This window comes from Nilaparvata lugens, chromosome X (assembly GCF_014356525.2).
Source record: "Nilaparvata lugens isolate BPH chromosome X, ASM1435652v1, whole genome shotgun sequence".
NCBI lineage: Eukaryota > Metazoa > Arthropoda > Insecta > Hemiptera > Delphacidae > Nilaparvata > Nilaparvata lugens.
Genome location: NC_052518.1, coordinates 39,755,536 through 39,772,413, shown reverse-complemented (window position 1 = coordinate 39,772,413; position 16,878 = coordinate 39,755,536). Strand labels below are relative to the sequence as shown.

At 36.4% G+C, this 16,878-nt stretch overlaps 1 protein-coding gene across 1 annotated transcript in view; it reads left to right on the top strand.

The window, feature by feature from the left end:
• Positions 1 to 2,920: 2,920 nt before the first annotated feature.
• The window catches only part of LOC120354572, a 54,951-nt gene continuing 40,993 nt past the window's right edge, over positions 2,921 to 16,878 (top strand). The window contains exons 1-2 of the mRNA XM_039441920.1: positions 2,921 to 3,144; positions 3,721 to 3,937. Coding sequence (XP_039297854.1) covers positions 2,921 to 3,144; positions 3,721 to 3,937 — 441 coding nt within the window. The remainder of the gene's footprint in view (positions 3,145 to 3,720; positions 3,938 to 16,878) is intronic.

Here is a 16,878-nt window from a genome sequence, read left to right as displayed (position 1 = left end):
ATTGGTAAATCTAAGTTTGTAACCTGCTCTTCAAGATCATCGATATAATTAGCAATGACAACTTCGTCGCGTTGGTTGGAGTGTGAAACGAAATGGTCATTTATCTTATTCAATGGTAAGTCAATTTGTGGATTCGATTTCTGTTTGCCAAGCCCGAATTCTTTTATTCCCTGCCAAAGTGATTTAGAGTCTTGTCTATTGTTTGTCATAAACGAATTCAAGTACCTAATCTTTGAGTTCCGTAATTCCTGTTTAACCCTAGTTCTAAGGCTCCTATACTCTATCAAACTGTCCAAGTCAAATGTCTTTTTAAATTTTCTATGTGCTTTGTCTCTATGTCCCATCATCTTAAGTATGTCTTCAGTCATCCACGGTACTCGTCGTTTTCTATTAATCCTCCTTGTCACATAAGGTGCATGTTTGTCATACAAAGTCAAAGTCCAAATTCTCGAAAGTCTTGACCATGTCATCAACTGAGGGTAATGCTTCAATTTGATGCCATGGAGACTGAGCCACATCAGTCAGGAAGGTGGCTTCATCAAAGTTTTTGAAGTCTCTATAAGTGATAATTTTCTGTTCTGGCTTGGGTATCTTATGGGAAAGTACACAGTAGATCAAATCATGTCTAGAAATAGCTGGGACTGAGATTTGGCCTGCTTGAACAACCTCATTGGGATCACTAACAATGAGAAGGTCAATGAGTGTGTCTGATTCATTAGTATGATGAGTTGGATCGAGGGGTAAAATAGTCATGTTTAGGCATTGGAAAATTGTAGTCAGTTGAAAGTTGTCAAAGTTACGATTCGTCATGTTCAAGTTGGTGTTCATATCCCCCATAACTAGTATACGGTTATAACAAGGCATAAGAGAAAGCAAGGCATTTTCGAAATCTGTGAAATGACCTATTTTTGGTGGGTGATAACAGATACCAACGAGTAATTTATCATTATTAGATAAGGATAATTCAAGTAGCATAAACTCTGGTCTGGAACAATACTCTTGTTCAGATGTGATTAAAACTTTTGTTTTGATACCATCTTTCACATAAATTGCTACACCCCCACAAGCTTTATTTAATCTATCATTCCGGAAAAGATTATATCCAGGCAATGCAACAAAATTTGATGAAATACTAGGCTTCAAAAATGATTCGGAAATTCCGATTATATTGAAGTCCTGAAAACGGAAGATTGCTCTGAGTTCATCAATGTGGCAACTGAGGGATTGTACGTTAAGATGAGCAGCCTTGAAAAGTTTTTTGAAAGAGTGGAGCTTATTTTCCCCGTGTGGGGACTTGCCAGTTACCTCCATCGGGCGCGTCCCCGTTGGAATCGGGGAATGCTCACCGGCCCTGCAGCCAGCAGCGTCGGGGGGTAGTGGTGAAATAAAATAGCCACCGTGAAAGAAAAACTGGACTGGTCCTCCAGGTTGGGGGTTGGGGTAGGGCTGACAATCCTACCCCGTAAAAAGAACTACGTTACGAAAACCACTAAATGTGCCTCGGAACAGGACAGGAATTACAGGATTGATTTGGAAACAGACAATGACTTGATTAGGAAACGGATGGAAAAACGAAAGAGGAGAAGAAGAGATATGTTGATTGCTTCTTGGAATGTCACAAGTTTAAATAGAGCCGGTAGCACAATGAGACTGAGACAAGAACTAGAAAAGTATAGAATTGGAATTGTAGCTCTACAGGAAATAAGATGGAAAGGGAATGGAATAATGGACCTAGGTAATCATACCATATTCTACAGTGGACACGACCATAACACATTTGGAACAGGATTTCTTGTACACAAGAACTTTAAGGACAAAGTTATAGGATTCAAAGCAATAAATGAAAGGATTTGATTGCTGAGAATAAAAGAAAAATTCTTTAATATAAGTTTGATATGTGTTCATGCACCCACCAATGAAGCAGATGGAAATAATAAAGATCAATTCTATGAGAAACTGGAAAATGTCTATAAAGGTACCCCTGAGTATGATGTTAAAATAATCCTTGGTGACTTCAATGCTAAACTTGGACGAGAACAGTGTTACAGGCCAACTATTGGACCCTACAGCCTACACAATGAAAGCAATGAGAATGGCCTGAGAATGATTGATTTTGCAGGAGGAAACAACATGACCATTAGTAGTACCTTTTTTAAACACAAGGACGTTCACAAAATGACGTGGTTATCCCCAGATGGACGGACAAAAAATCAAATTGATCATGTTATGATTGACAGAGGTCACGGCTCAGATATCCTTGATGTGAGAAGTCTTCGTGGAGCTGATTGTAACACAGATCACTTCATGATAAGATTGAAATACAGGCAAAGAATAAATAACACTGGGTTCTCCAAAGGCAAGAAACAACTAAAGTTCGACTGTGAAAAGCTACTCAAAAACCAAAGTCTGAAAGAAGCCTACCAACAAAGATTACAAGATAAGCTAGAAGAATACCAGCATGCGGGGGACACAACAGCAGAACAGAAATGGAAAAATCTGAGACATAGTATTGTGATGAGTGCTCAGGAGACAATCGGATACAAGAGAAAGGAAGTCAGAAATACATGGATAGATGAAGAATGCATACAAGCCCTTGAAGAGAGAAATAAGGCAAGAATAAGTATGTTGAATAGGAGAACAAGGGCAACAATGAACCTGTTCCAAAGAAGAGATCGTCTGCCAGACAAGTCTGCCGTAGAAAGAAAAGAGATTTTGAAAAGAGGAAGCTGGAAGAAATCATGGCATATGCTGAAACAAAGGATGCAAGAAAGATGTACCTGAGGATACGTGAAGGAAAAGCTGGTTTCCAACCACGAACAAATTTCTGCACAGATAAGGAAGGCAACCTCATTGGTGGCGAAGAAGAAGTCATTGAACGATGGAAAGAATATTTCAGTGATTTACTTGGAGAGATGGTGGAATGGAAGGAATCACCCGTATAGGTCCAGAACCATTCAGCCACGACCCCCAACTACATGAAATGGAAGAAGCCATTGGTTCGATGAAGAACAACAAAGCGCCTGGAGAAGATGCAATCACGGCAGAAATGATCAAAACTGGTGGCCCTGCGCTCCTCAGCGCATTACATAGTTTGATAGTGCAAATCTGGAGAGAAGAAGAAATGCCTGAAGACTGGCACACGGCGTTAATATGTCCTATCCACAAAAAAGGAAGCAAAATCGACTGCACAAACTACAGAGGAATAGCCTTGTTAAGTGTTGCTTATAAGATATTGACCAAAATAATTGCCAAGAGATTGATACCATATATGGATGAGATAATAGGAGACTATCAATGTGGATTTAGGCCGAACAGATCATGTACAGATCATATATTCACAATACGCACAATTTTAGAGAAATGCTATGAGTACAATATAAGTCTACATCAACTTTACATAGACTATAAACAAGCATTTGATAGCATAAAAAGAGATAGTCTCATTAAAGCTATGATAGAATTTGGTATACCTTGTAAGCTGGTGAGATTGGTCAGAATGACACTCAAAGAGACTAAATATAAAATAAAGGTGCAAGGGAGACTATCTAGCAGTTTCATGGCAAGCAAAGGTCTGAGACAAGGAGATGTTTTATCAGCAATGCTGTTCAACATAAGTTTGGAGAAAGTAATGCGAAACTTAACTGTCAATCCAAATGGAACAATCATGGATAGAACATTGCAATATATGGCATATGCGGATGATGTGGTTTTGATTGCTAGGAACAAAAGAGCTCTGGAAGAAGGTTTCAACCAACTGGAAATTGGCTCTCAGAATACAGGACTCACCATAAATGCAAACAAGACAAAATACATGTTCAACAGCAGGATAGATGGTCAAGAAAACGAAAGGCAACTAGTGATGGGCAATAGTATCTTTGAAAGAGTTGACGAATTCAAGTACTTAGGTGCTATGATAACACATAGAAATGAAGTGCAGGTAGATATCAAAGCAAAGCTGTCAGCAGGTAATCGATGCTATTATGCCATGAAACATTTTTTGAATTCCCGGCTCATCACTAGGAAAGTGAAAATACAAGTATATATCACCGTTATTAGACCAGTAGTGCTTTATGGTGCAGAAACTTGGGTCCTAACTCAAAAAGACGAAGCGCTACTTAATGTCTGGGAAAGAAAAATCCTCCGGAAAATATATGGACCTATCTTCAGTAATGGAGAATGGAGGATACGTACTAATCAGGAGTTACGAGAGCTTTTCGGAAACCCAGACATTGTGAGTGAGATAAAAGTTAGGCGTCTTAGCTGGCTGGGACACCTTGAACGAATGAGTGACTCCAGGAGTGCGAAAAAAGTCCACAGAATGAATCCAGGTGGGAGAAGATTAAAGGGAAGACCGAGAATGCGCTGGATTGATGACGTAGAGATTGACCTGAAAGAAATGGGTATCAGAGGTTGGAGGAGAAAGGTGCAAGACCGAGACGAATGGAGAGGCATATTGCGGAAGGCCAAGACCCTCAATGGGTTGTAGAGCCACGGAGTAAGTAAGTAAGGAGCTTATTTTCTAGAAACATACCTGCGTCATTATTACTATTATTGAAATAATCATACCTACTTGAGGGCGAGCGAGCTGACGTGTCAGTGAGAGGCATCATGGAAGCAGCAGACCAATCGTGAACCGACCTCAGAACGACACATGATGGGGGAAATGGGGATGAAACTGATAAAACTTAACCTAAATGAAAAAGTCTCTTGATTCGAGTGCATTCAGTATGCCTTGACAGTTCGGCTCCCTTCACTATTTAAAGCACTAGTTCAAAAATTCACTAAACACAATAAGATGTAGATGTGTGGAGTTTCGGTGATGAATAATCCTAATGGTGAATAAGATGAAGATTGAGGAAGAACTGGTAGTGGGAGATCTGGTCCAAGTGGAGATAGAGCGAGTAGGTATCCAGTAGTGGAAGAATCGGGTCCAAGTGGAGGTGGAGCGAGAAGGAATCCAGTAGTGGAAGATCGAGTCCAAGTGGAGACAGAGAGAGATGGAATCCAGTGGTGGAAAATCGAGTCCAAGTGGAGATAGAGAGAGATGAAACAGTAGTGGAAGATCGTGTTCATGGTGGAAATAGAGCAAAATGGGATCCAGTAAAAACTGAAAAAGAGAAGAAGAAGCCAGCAGAAAAACGAAAAATCTTTGAAGAAAGTTATCAATAGAGAAAAGATACATAATACAACACTGATAATGAATAATATTCGCATAAAATTGAAGAGGAATATTATGATTTGATGTGGGAGAAGAAAAAGAAGAAAAGAAAAAGAAAGAGAAGAAGAAGAAGAAGAAGAAGAAGAAGAAGAAGAAGAAGAAGAAGAAGAAGAAGAAGAAGAAGAAGAAGAAGAAGAAGAAAAAGAAGAAGAAGAAGGAGAAGAAGAAGAAGAAGAAGAAGACGAAGACGAAGAAGGAGGAGAAGAAGAATAGAAGAGAATAATAATCATCATTGCAAACAACAATATTCAAGTAATCATTATAAATATAAGATCAAGAAGAGAAACGAGAAAGAAAAAATAAGAAGTAGAGGAGACGATGGAGAAAGTGCTAGATTATTTTAGATGAGTTTTAAATAGTATTGAATGGTGAAGTGTGAAAAATATTATATAGTATTAGAAGTATAATTAACTATTGGGAGTTGCAATAACGATAAAAGTAGTAAATTGAGAACTGTAATAGTTTAGTGATGAATGTCTAAGATAATGTTAAATGAAACACAGCCCCTATATAAGCATATGAACAGACTACCCACCCCTCTGTTCTATCAATAATTCTTCACACATTAGCAAAATTATTTTTTTGGTAAGAGATGTAATAATTATTAGTAAGAATAGAGATAATGATTCTCTAAGTACCCTCTGGAGGATAGTAGTTGATGCATTGAACGTAGTTTTGGGAATTAATATCAAGATAAATTATTAATCAGTATTAATAAATGTGGATCTCCTTAGTTTGAAATAATTGCCTCATATATAATCATAAATAGCAGTGGAAAGATTCATTTATAGAACAGAAAGCCAGCTCATGAAAAATGCCAAGGTATATCTACTGTGAAATGTATTAATACGAATTTCCTATTATTGTAGTGAAGGGCACCTTAGTCATCAAATCCTGAAATGATTTAATTTACCTTTATTTTTTGAAGGTCGGTCATCCTCTCGACTGTGTGGACCCTCTTCGATCCTCCCTCGCCGATAGAGATCTTGATCCTCCCATCCGATGACCAGACATTCCTATGCCCATGACGGTCAGCCACAGCGTTGAGGATCTTGAGACGCTCCGCAGTCAGATCCTCGCGAATGGTGACGCCGGAAATCTTCAGCTTCCTCTTAGCGTCGAAGATCATCTTCCTGGTCCGGTAGCTGCAGAGTCGTACTATGATGGGTCGGTCCTTGGGTTTAGCTTGCCCTTGTTGAGGTGGTTGACGCCTTCCAACGCGATGCGAGCGGTTGACATCCGCCAGAGTCACGGGCACGTTCAGCTTCTTGTTGAAGACATCAAGTGCCAGCAGGTCCGTGTCTTCTTTGTCACTCTCCGGGATCCCAAAAATATGTATTATTTAATAATATTTATTTAATAATACTAGTAGTTCTGCGAACAGTAGACCTCGCTCATGAATACAACTTTCAATCTAATGAGAAGGGCCAGTACTGTGAGTATCACAATTTCAGTACAGTAAGTATTGTGAAGATTTAGCCATGTCATCTATTATTTTCTCCATTGAAAGTGCTAGAGACACTGTTTCCAGAGACACTGGACTTATCAAGGAGTAGCTGCTACCTTATATCAAATACATACCTTTTAAATGAGAAAGACTAAGAAATTGTCAAAAAACCACATATTTATTGATACTCAGACCGGTTTCGGTCATTATCAGAGTTTATCATAGATTGACAATGGTGTAAATACCAAAACCGGTATTTCTAAGTATCAATAAATCTGTGTTTTTTGACAATTTCTTGGTCTTTTTGATTTAATGTTAATAATTACCACAATATCAACTTCTCAACTACACAAAAAGGGAAAAAATTCACCTTTATACCTTTACATACAAATTTTTCTCTACAACTGCAGTATTGGACTCCAATACAATAACAATTTTTTAAAAATAATTTATCCAATTAATTTGTTAAATCAATTTAATAATAATAATAATTATAATAATAATAATAATAATAATAATAATAATAATAATAATAATAATAATAATAATAATAATAATAATAATAATAATAATAATAATAATAAGATGATTCAATTCAATTATTCTATCTTATCATAATAATTTATTTTATAATGATATATTATTATAATAAGATAAAACAATATTAGTATTATATGCAAAAAAAGTGGCTGGTATGAGAATTGAACCTGGGTCCCGCAGTGTGACAGACCACGGTCCAACCGACTTGACCACCATGTGCTCGTAACAATTGATGTGAAAAAGTATGAAAATGAGTTGCTGTTACTTCAAAGACACATCCTTTCTGGATTGAGGTTGGTTCGCGGTTTCTTAAATATCACAAAAAACCAGAGGTTTTATCAAAAATCGTTACACATACGTTTCTGCGCCTTGTTTCAAAGAACTTGCATACCAAATTTCATCCAAATCGGAGAATAGCTGCAACTGTAACTGCGGTACAAACAAACAAACAGACGAAAGCCGATTGAGTTGAAACTAAGACCTCAGCTTCACTTTGGTCAATTATCCTATAAAAGTAGCAGGGCTCAGGACCCTAAAAACCTGGTGGTGGCAGGGCTACTGGAGAGCATGCTCGCCACGCACGCCACAAGTGGTGACTTGGCGGTGGGATCTAAACTCTGAAAACTTGTTTAAAGTATTTCAACTGTGAAAGAACAGTAAAACTAGTAACTAGTAGCTTATTTGACGAAAATCGATCCTAAGCATCGTCTATAAAGATAGTATAATTGGTGCCATGATAGTTTCAAAGTTCATTGCTAAGTGTTACTAAATTTCAATCTGTATTTTTTATGTGTGTACATGATTGTGTTGAACTCTTGATTATGTGTAGCCTATTATGTATTTTGATAGTTTGAGAAGATGAAGAGAACTTTATTAACTACTAAATAATGAACAGTATAAATTCATTTCTACATGAATTCGGACAAAAGGCAAAATTTCTGGAACTCATAATTCGATAAATCAAATCCATTCAGAAATATTTTTTAAAAAACTTTGATGTTTCAAAAATTATGCAGCTAGAAAATTTATTGAATTCGATTTTTAAGATATATGAACAGTGATTTCAGAAAATTATTTGGATGAAATATGAAACCGGGTGCAAATGTTGAACTCGATTGGAAAGCTGAAGTGTTTGAGTCAGCAGAATGCAGGCAGTGAACCAGCGAAACGTTGGGGTGGGGATTGGTAGTGGTTTGACGTGGGCTTCCTCCAACTTTTGGGTGTTGGTGATACGTGGGGAGATGTCAGTATACACCACCATCAAAGTCAGACACATCCATCCTAGCACTGGAAATCAGTCTTGTTTTGGCGGTGGCTGCTTTTGTTGTTCCTGTGCTGAAAAGAAGTGTCTTGTTTTGGAGGGGGGAGTCCGTGACTAATTTCTCTACCTGGAAAACAGTCTCTGGTTGTCGCTATCAGCTCTTGTCGTTTTTGCTGGAAGAGTCGCTAGGAAGTAAACTGGTTTGAATTTTGGCACAGCCTGTACTTTCTTGGAAATATTCTATTCATTTCTCTTCTCGAAATATGAGCAGACATGGTGAACTTGAAGACTGCACAATACCAATACGAATGAATTCTGCCAACTGACAACATCAATCCATAATTATTATTATAGACTTAAAGATCTGGGAAGGACTGAGAAGTGTTTTAATGGTTAAGCGCAGTTGAATCTATCCAAAAATACTATCAATACCGTTCCAACCTATTCCACTTCCATACACTTAACTCTTATAATAATTATCATGCATCATCTTCATTGTTGATTTTTGCATCTTCATCTCCATAGAATTCGTAGAATTCTTCATAGAATCTCTTTTGGTATCATAGAATTCGAAACAGAGTTTGTGGTAACTATAATCACAATCAAAAAGTTAGTCTTGACGTGGAGTTGATTTCTAACCATGGTAAGTTAGAACATTTTTCAAAACCTTCTGAATACCGAAATCAATCTGAAAATTTACAAGCATTTGATCTGATTCCTTGTAATGATAACTTGTCAAATCCTTGCAGTGGAGAATTATTGGGAATTGTTGATGAAGAACTTGAAAGTATTAATGGTTATGTCAGTTTAAAATCTGTAGCCCACAATCATCTGCACATTGGAAATGGTGAAAAGAGGAAAGAAGAGGGTGATGATGAGGTGGAAAGGATGGGATAGTGGAGAGGAAAATGGAATTGAATCAACCTTGAAATTAAGGAAAAACTTGGAGAACGGAATGAGAATGTACAAAAAATGAGGAGAGAAAGATGTGGAAATGGAAGAAAGTCAAGGTATGAATTTAGAAAAAAATGAAAAAGAAATATTGGCTAGTATTGGAAAAAGTGAAATTTGTAAGAATAATTATAAAATGAAGAGTGTGTATGAGTTGATGCATACTCAACAAAGAGAAGAAAATTGATGAAAAAGCAATTCAAAGTACCCCAACAGCCAAAGAAAGTCAGTCTTACCAAGCAGTGTTGCGTGTAATGCAGTGTTATGTTTCTTGCAAGTTCGTTTCATCTTGTGTGTTTTGTTTATGTTTTATTTATTTTCCATGTTTTGTTTATGTTTGTAATCCTTTTCATATTCATTTATTTTATGGCTTTAGGGCAAGTCAATTTGTCAGAATGGCCGAGTGTAGGATATGAGATTGTAGCGATGGCAATATTCTATTTTGACATATGATGTTATCATCATATGAAAGTAATCATGTGATTAATTCCATAAGTAACATAGTTAATGGAATAAATGAACAATTTAGTTTTTCTGAGAAAAGCTCAATGTATATATAGATCAATAAAATGTAAAATGTGAATGTGTGAAATTAATAAAAGTTATTGATTTGTAACAGGATATTGATTTGTAGAATAATATCCTACATCTATCATGAACTGAGAATTTGATATCCAAGTATCAGAAAGGTATTTAAAAGTTTGAAAATTTCGTTTTTTATGATGAAGCAACTGAGGTTTATTTACAGTTGTAAAGTTGCAATACTTATTCATAATATGGAAGGAATAATGGGATATAATATATTATTCTATTGCTGGTAAATCCATACAAATCAAATGATAATACTTTTGGTGCTGTCTACTATTCTGGAGAGCCTAGCGCAGGCGACAGTTGAGGCCTCTTTTTCAGGAGTCCTCTACGGTCGCAGGTCTCGACTGTCGGGAGTGTACAAAAATTAGAGAGGCCTCAACTGTCGCCTAACGCAGGCGACATTTGAGGCCTCTTTTTCAGGAGTCCTCTACCGTCGCAGGTCTCGACTGTCGGGGCTGTACAAAAATTAGAGTGGCCTCAACTGTCGCCTAACTCAGGCGACATTTGAGGCATCTTTTTCAGGAGTCCTCTACCGTCGCTGGCCTCGAATGTCGCCGGTCTCTACCGTCGCTGGTCTCGACTGTCGCAGGACTCTTCTGTCGTTTGCCTCGTTTGACATCGACCCATAACATGTGAATATATGATTTGAATCTAGAATTATGGGATTAATGAATAAGGTGGATGGTATTAGAATGAGTAATAGTGAATACTATATTGCTTCAATGACTCGAAATAGATAAATGAAACAAACGTTATAGGGTGGGATTTAATTAAGATTTTAGAAATTAATTAAGTAATAATAACGATATACAATACTGAAGAACAGAAAATGTTGAGAACAGAAACTTTCCACTCTGTATATGTATTCGCAGTGGACAAACACATTGTTGTAGAATATCTCCAAAGCTTCAAAATGACATCTGGTTGGAGGCTGTAAGTCCATATTTTACGGCTGGAGCGTCATCGGAAAAAGAGTAAAAGAGTACTTTTTGCAGCGGAAAACATGCTTTTCCCAACAAATGCCAATCCCAACAATTGAAAACCTTGTAACTCATGACCCCTTGAAGGCACAGACCTGAAAATGGTATCAATCTCTTCGTAAAGATGTATGGGAATAGATTATCCATGATGGCAATCTCAAAAATGTTTGTCATCTTAGAAAAATCCAAGATGGCAGCCAAAAATCTTATTTCAAGAGTTTGTTGTTAAATTCAACATAGTAAAAGTTGGTGGAATTGGATAAATCTTTCGGATATTGTAGTATGATTGTATTGAAGCTTCCAGATGACTTAATTCATCCAATAATGTCGACATTACTAGAATTGAAGATGATTTCTTGAAAATCGACATATTTTTGCCGCCATCTTGTTTTGTCCATGATGACAAACATTTTTAAGATTGCCATCATGGATAATCTATTACTACACATCATTATATAGAGATTGATACCATTCCCAAGTATGTACCTTCAAAGAGTCATGAGTTACACGGTTTTCTTATTGTTGAGATTGTCATTTGGTGGAAAAAGCGTGTTTTCCGCTGCAAACAGTACATTGTACTCTTTTTCCGATGACGCTCCAGCCGTAAAATATGGACTTACAGCCTCCAACCAGATGTCATTTTCAAGCTTTGAAAATATTCTACAATAAAGTGCCAATAATACTAGTGTTTGTCTACTGCGAATACATATACAGAGTTGAAAGTGAAATATTGTCCCCGAAAAATGTATGTTTCAAGTTTTTGAAGTTGAATAAATAATTGAAAGAGTGGTTGAAATGAGATGATTCTTCCAAACATGATTGTTCGGTTGATTCTAAACACTGGTGGTAAAACCAATCCGATATCTCTCACAATAACTGAATAACAAGAGATGTAAAAATTTGTGTCAATAATGACCGCCATCTTGTATATTTCAATGATGTCGAATATTTTCGGTGTTACCATCATCAATATTCTTATTCGGCTTGTTGTAACGAGGAGATTAAGATCATTTGCAAGTCTCTATGTTTAAGTAGTCATGAAAAAATCGATTTTATAGTTCTAGCTTGTTACCTCATGCATATGGAAAAACGCACAAGAAATCATGCAGGATTTTCTATGGAGGGTGCTGGAGAACTCATTTTTCGACGTACAGCGCACGAAGATATATCGTTCCAAAGTTGAAAAAACGCTCTAAATTTCAAAGATTGAAAATTTCTCTGTATCTCTTGCACAAAAAAAGTTATGATTGAATGAAATTTGAACAAATTTAGAAAAAAACGTTTTTTGGCCTTCTGAAGGTTATAACTAAAAAAATATGCGTTTTAGAGGAAAATTTTATAGAATCAAAATCTGTAGAGGAGGATTTAAAAAATATTCTCGTCTAGATAGAACGGTTGAATATCTTGAACGGTTATTGAAGTACAAGCGTTATAAATTTTGGCGGCCATCTTGTTTCCGAGGTGTTTGACTGTGATTTCGACTTATCATCATTACGATCCTTATTATGCTAGACCTAATGAAGAAATTGAGACATCTTCCACGGCTGTTACTCAAAAATGACCACAGAGTGCCTTATTCATGACATTTGCCCCCGAACTATATTTTTAATTATCTCTAACAAGTTTGATTATTCTGAAACGTCTCTGATCGGGGAGCTTCAGGGTAGAACTAGCAATGTGTGCTGGGGTAATATGTTCATGGCGTTCAAGAGAGTAAACAAAACGTAGACAATTTGGCAGCGCAGCATTTTATCATTGAGTGTAACTTGTATGTCATTGAGGACAGAGTTGCAGTACGTGAAATGTGGAAAAATCAAAGATTGGACCAGTAATAATCGTATACTTCTAGGAAGGACATCTTGCAATTCTTTAAGTGAATGCATTGCTGAGAAAACCTTTCTACAGGTTTTACTGACTTGTTCTGACCAGTCGAGGTTTTTATCCATAATGATGCCTAGGTTTTTCAGAGAGAGATACCTTGATAAATTCGGATACACATTCATAAAATCAAGCACTATCCAATTATTAATATATGTTTCATATTATATTGTATTGACATAATTTTTAGTTAATTATTTTTATTGATAACTCCAACCTATTAATAATTTAACAATAGTAAACTTCCATTTAAATGGTGGTTGGCGCTTCATGCCTTGATAACAGATTACAGATTATCAACAAAAATTACAAGATAAAAGTCCAAGTAGCACTAATATATTATTCAAATTTTAAAATTTCTCATTGGCCAAATTATTTTTAATCTCTTATTCTTATTGTAACTTAAATCATTAAAATAGTTATTGTTTAATATTATACTTTCTGCGCCTGTAAAAATTCAAACTAAAGGCAACTCAAATCTGAGACCAGTTGAGGTGGGTGAAATATAGCCTGATATTAATAATAGCTAGGTAAACTGTTGCTCGAACTCGAATTTCATTATTTTCAACATTCAACATTTCTCTTATGTACCCAAATAATATATTAGAAAATCAGAACTACAATATAAATTGCAAGCACACCCCCTTTTTTATGTCTATATTGACTGGACTACAGTAGACTAGTATGTTGGTGCAAGAAGTATTTAATATATTGGAAACAATGGTCACTGAGACGTTTCCAACCTAAAGTGACGCCTTTCTCATAAAACCTACAAGGTCTTATAATACAGAGACATTTGATTTTACTGCCTAGGAGCAGTCGTGAATCTTATTATAATATGATTCTTATTATTTTGATGAATGAATTTTATTGGTGATTCTCGTGTATTGTAAGACTTTTGAATTGTATGGAACAGGCCCTTGATAATACTTAGACTATGCATATTTCATTGTACATGTAATTAATCAATAAGATGTATAGTTAGGGAAATAGATAAATAAATGTAATAAAAAATTATCTAGCCTTACTCTATGGAATAGTTATCTCAAACGTCAGAAAAAAATCATAAACTCAAGTCTTCTAATTCCAATTCTCAAGAAGTATGAAATTTCAGCAAAGCGAATACTCTAGAGAATAAGGAGACCTATCTAATGGGGAATATTGATTACAGTTTCTAGATTAGATGAGTTCCATCTCATATGGGTGATGAATCAACGTGGGCGCTCTCTAGCCGACCTTGAAAAGTACACGAGCCGGACTCTGGAAGTTCATACACGTTAGTGGTGATTTTCTTCTGAGCTCAACTCGCCGGATGGGGCCTTTGAGCCCGATCCGCGAGCCGGACTCGTCCTTTAAACACAGAGGGTGTTGAAGATCTGTTATAATTACGATTTCATAAAGATGAATGTTGAAATTTTTTTTTTCTATTATATAAAAATTAGCACCTAGTCTGAGACTAATAAGCTATTTATTTTATCCTAATTTTACTAAATAGACTTTTTCAAACCTCATCCTATGATTCAGTTTGTCTAGTTTTTGACTACAATTACTTAGTCTAGTTTGTATCCTATAAAATAGTTTCATACAATCAAGTTAGTAGGCCAATAATAATTTGTTTGGTTTGAAGGGATGAACATTTCACTATCACTAACACCAGCTTCAAGCCATCAATTCACAACACAAATTTCACTTCACTAACTCATGCGGTTTTGTTCTTTTGAGCCTCCTGACCAGATTATCAACATCAAGCAGCTGGATTGCCTCTATATTGTCGTGCTGGTGGAGTCTCTCTTCATGCTTGGCCGCAAAGTGCTCAATAACTTTCGTGACTGTCTCCAATTGAAGGTCGCGGTGAAGATCAGCATTTCTGATGTACCAAGGAGCGTCAACAATATTTCTTAGTACCTTATTTTGGAATCGTTGGATAATTTGTACATTGGATGGTTTAGTACAGCCCCAAAGTTGAATGCCATAAGTCCATACTGGTTTCAGTAGCTGTTTATATAGTAGAATTTTGTTGTATATGGACAGCCTGGATCCTCTTCCCATCAACCAATACATCTTTTTGAATTTAATTCCTAGTTCTTCCCTTTTCTTCTTGACGTGTGCTTTCCATTTGAGCTTGACATCCAGCGTCATACCCAAATATTTGGCAGTATTAGCATGTGGAATGACTTTCTCATTTATATATACTGGAATATATTGAATTCTTTTATTAGTAAAATTCACATGTACAGACTTGGTATCATTTAGTTTAATTAGCCAATGATTTTTCCATGTGTTTACTTCATTAACTGCTCTTTGTAACTTTTCTGTAGATTCCTCAATATCTTCTGCGACTGAGAGAATAGCAGTATCATCTGCAAATGTAGCTATAGTGACTCCTGCTGGCTTTGGAATGTCACTAGTGTACAGTGTATACAAAACTGGCCCTAGCACACTTCCTTGGGGTACACCAGCTTTAATTTGCCTTAGTGTAGAATATTCATCATCCAGCTTCACTCTGAAATATCTCTCGTCCAGGTAGGACTTCAATAATTGGCTATATGCTGCGGGTAGGACTTGTTCTAATTTATGGCACAAGCCTTCATGCCAAACCTTGTCGAAAGCTTGGGCAATATCCAAGAAGACAGTAGAACATACCTTTTTCTCCTCAAGGCATCTTTCTATTACATCTGTTATTCTGTGTACTTGATCAATTGTTGAATGTTTACTACGGAATCCAAACTGGTGAGAAGGTAATGGAACTGGTAAGCGCGCCTCTCCACTAGGAAATACTGAAATGCATCTAACGATTGATTCAAATAGATCATAATATCATAAACTTATGTCATTTTGCGAAATATCAATGTGAGGACAATGTAGTAGGTAATGATGGTTGAAGCTGAAAATTAGGTGTTTTTCACAATACAAGGATCATTGTTGTCAGGTGTACCTGGAAATATAATATAAGATGAAGCGCTCTACCTGATCTCAGATTGTAGAGCACAAAAATACGCCCAAAGGGATTTTGAATTATACATCTAAATGGTTACAATCGTAAGATATTGTTGATCAAAAACTAAAATACATCAAAATTGATTTTTTTCTTCAAATTTCACTCATTTTTGAAAAATTAAAACTCAGTACTCATTGGAGATAAAGAGTTCCGAATGATCTCATTTTATACAGAATTTCATAATCTAAAACGAAGGCAAGAGCAAACTTTTCTGTCCGATTACGATATTTGGCAGAAATAGCTGAAAACTGGATAATGAGCCGAAAATATGAGGTTTCTGGGCCATTCAGTATCTAGCACAAGGAAATTTTTCATGAAGGAATTGGTTCTGGACTTTTCTTATGTACCCAAATAATATATTGAAAAATCAGAACTACAATATAAATTTCATGCACCAATGTATATAGTGACTGGACTTAACAGAGTAGATCTGGTAGACTTCATAAATGAGCTTCAAAGATACAATAAAAAGGGCGACCATATAAGCTATAAGCTACCTGAATTGTGAATATTGTTCCAAACAGGGAGGGATTGCAGAAACTACAAATCGGAATTAGTCAAGGGCTTCCGGCAGGTGATTAGTTCTATAGATGTGTAGTCCATCTGACATGGGTCAATGTAATTTTCGTATTGTTATTTAGGACGTTAACTAATTTATTCTTTTGCGCTCTTTTACTCTTCTCTCTTTCACTCATTCTCTCACACACTCTCTCACACTCTCTCTCTCTCTCTCATTCACACCCTCTCTCTCACTCCCTCTCTCTCATTCTTTCTCTCTCACACACACACACACTCACACACACACACAAATTAATACACCAATGCTTAGGCACACACTTTACGCACTAAACGGGCTTTAGGATTGAGTGGCAGAGAGAAACATGAGTCCTAACTCCGCCCTAATAAAGGCAATTAATCAATCAATCAATATCTCACTCACTCACACACTCCCTCTCTCTCTCTCTCTCTCTCTCTCTCTCTCTCTCTCTCTCTCTCCTCTCTCTCTCTCTCTCT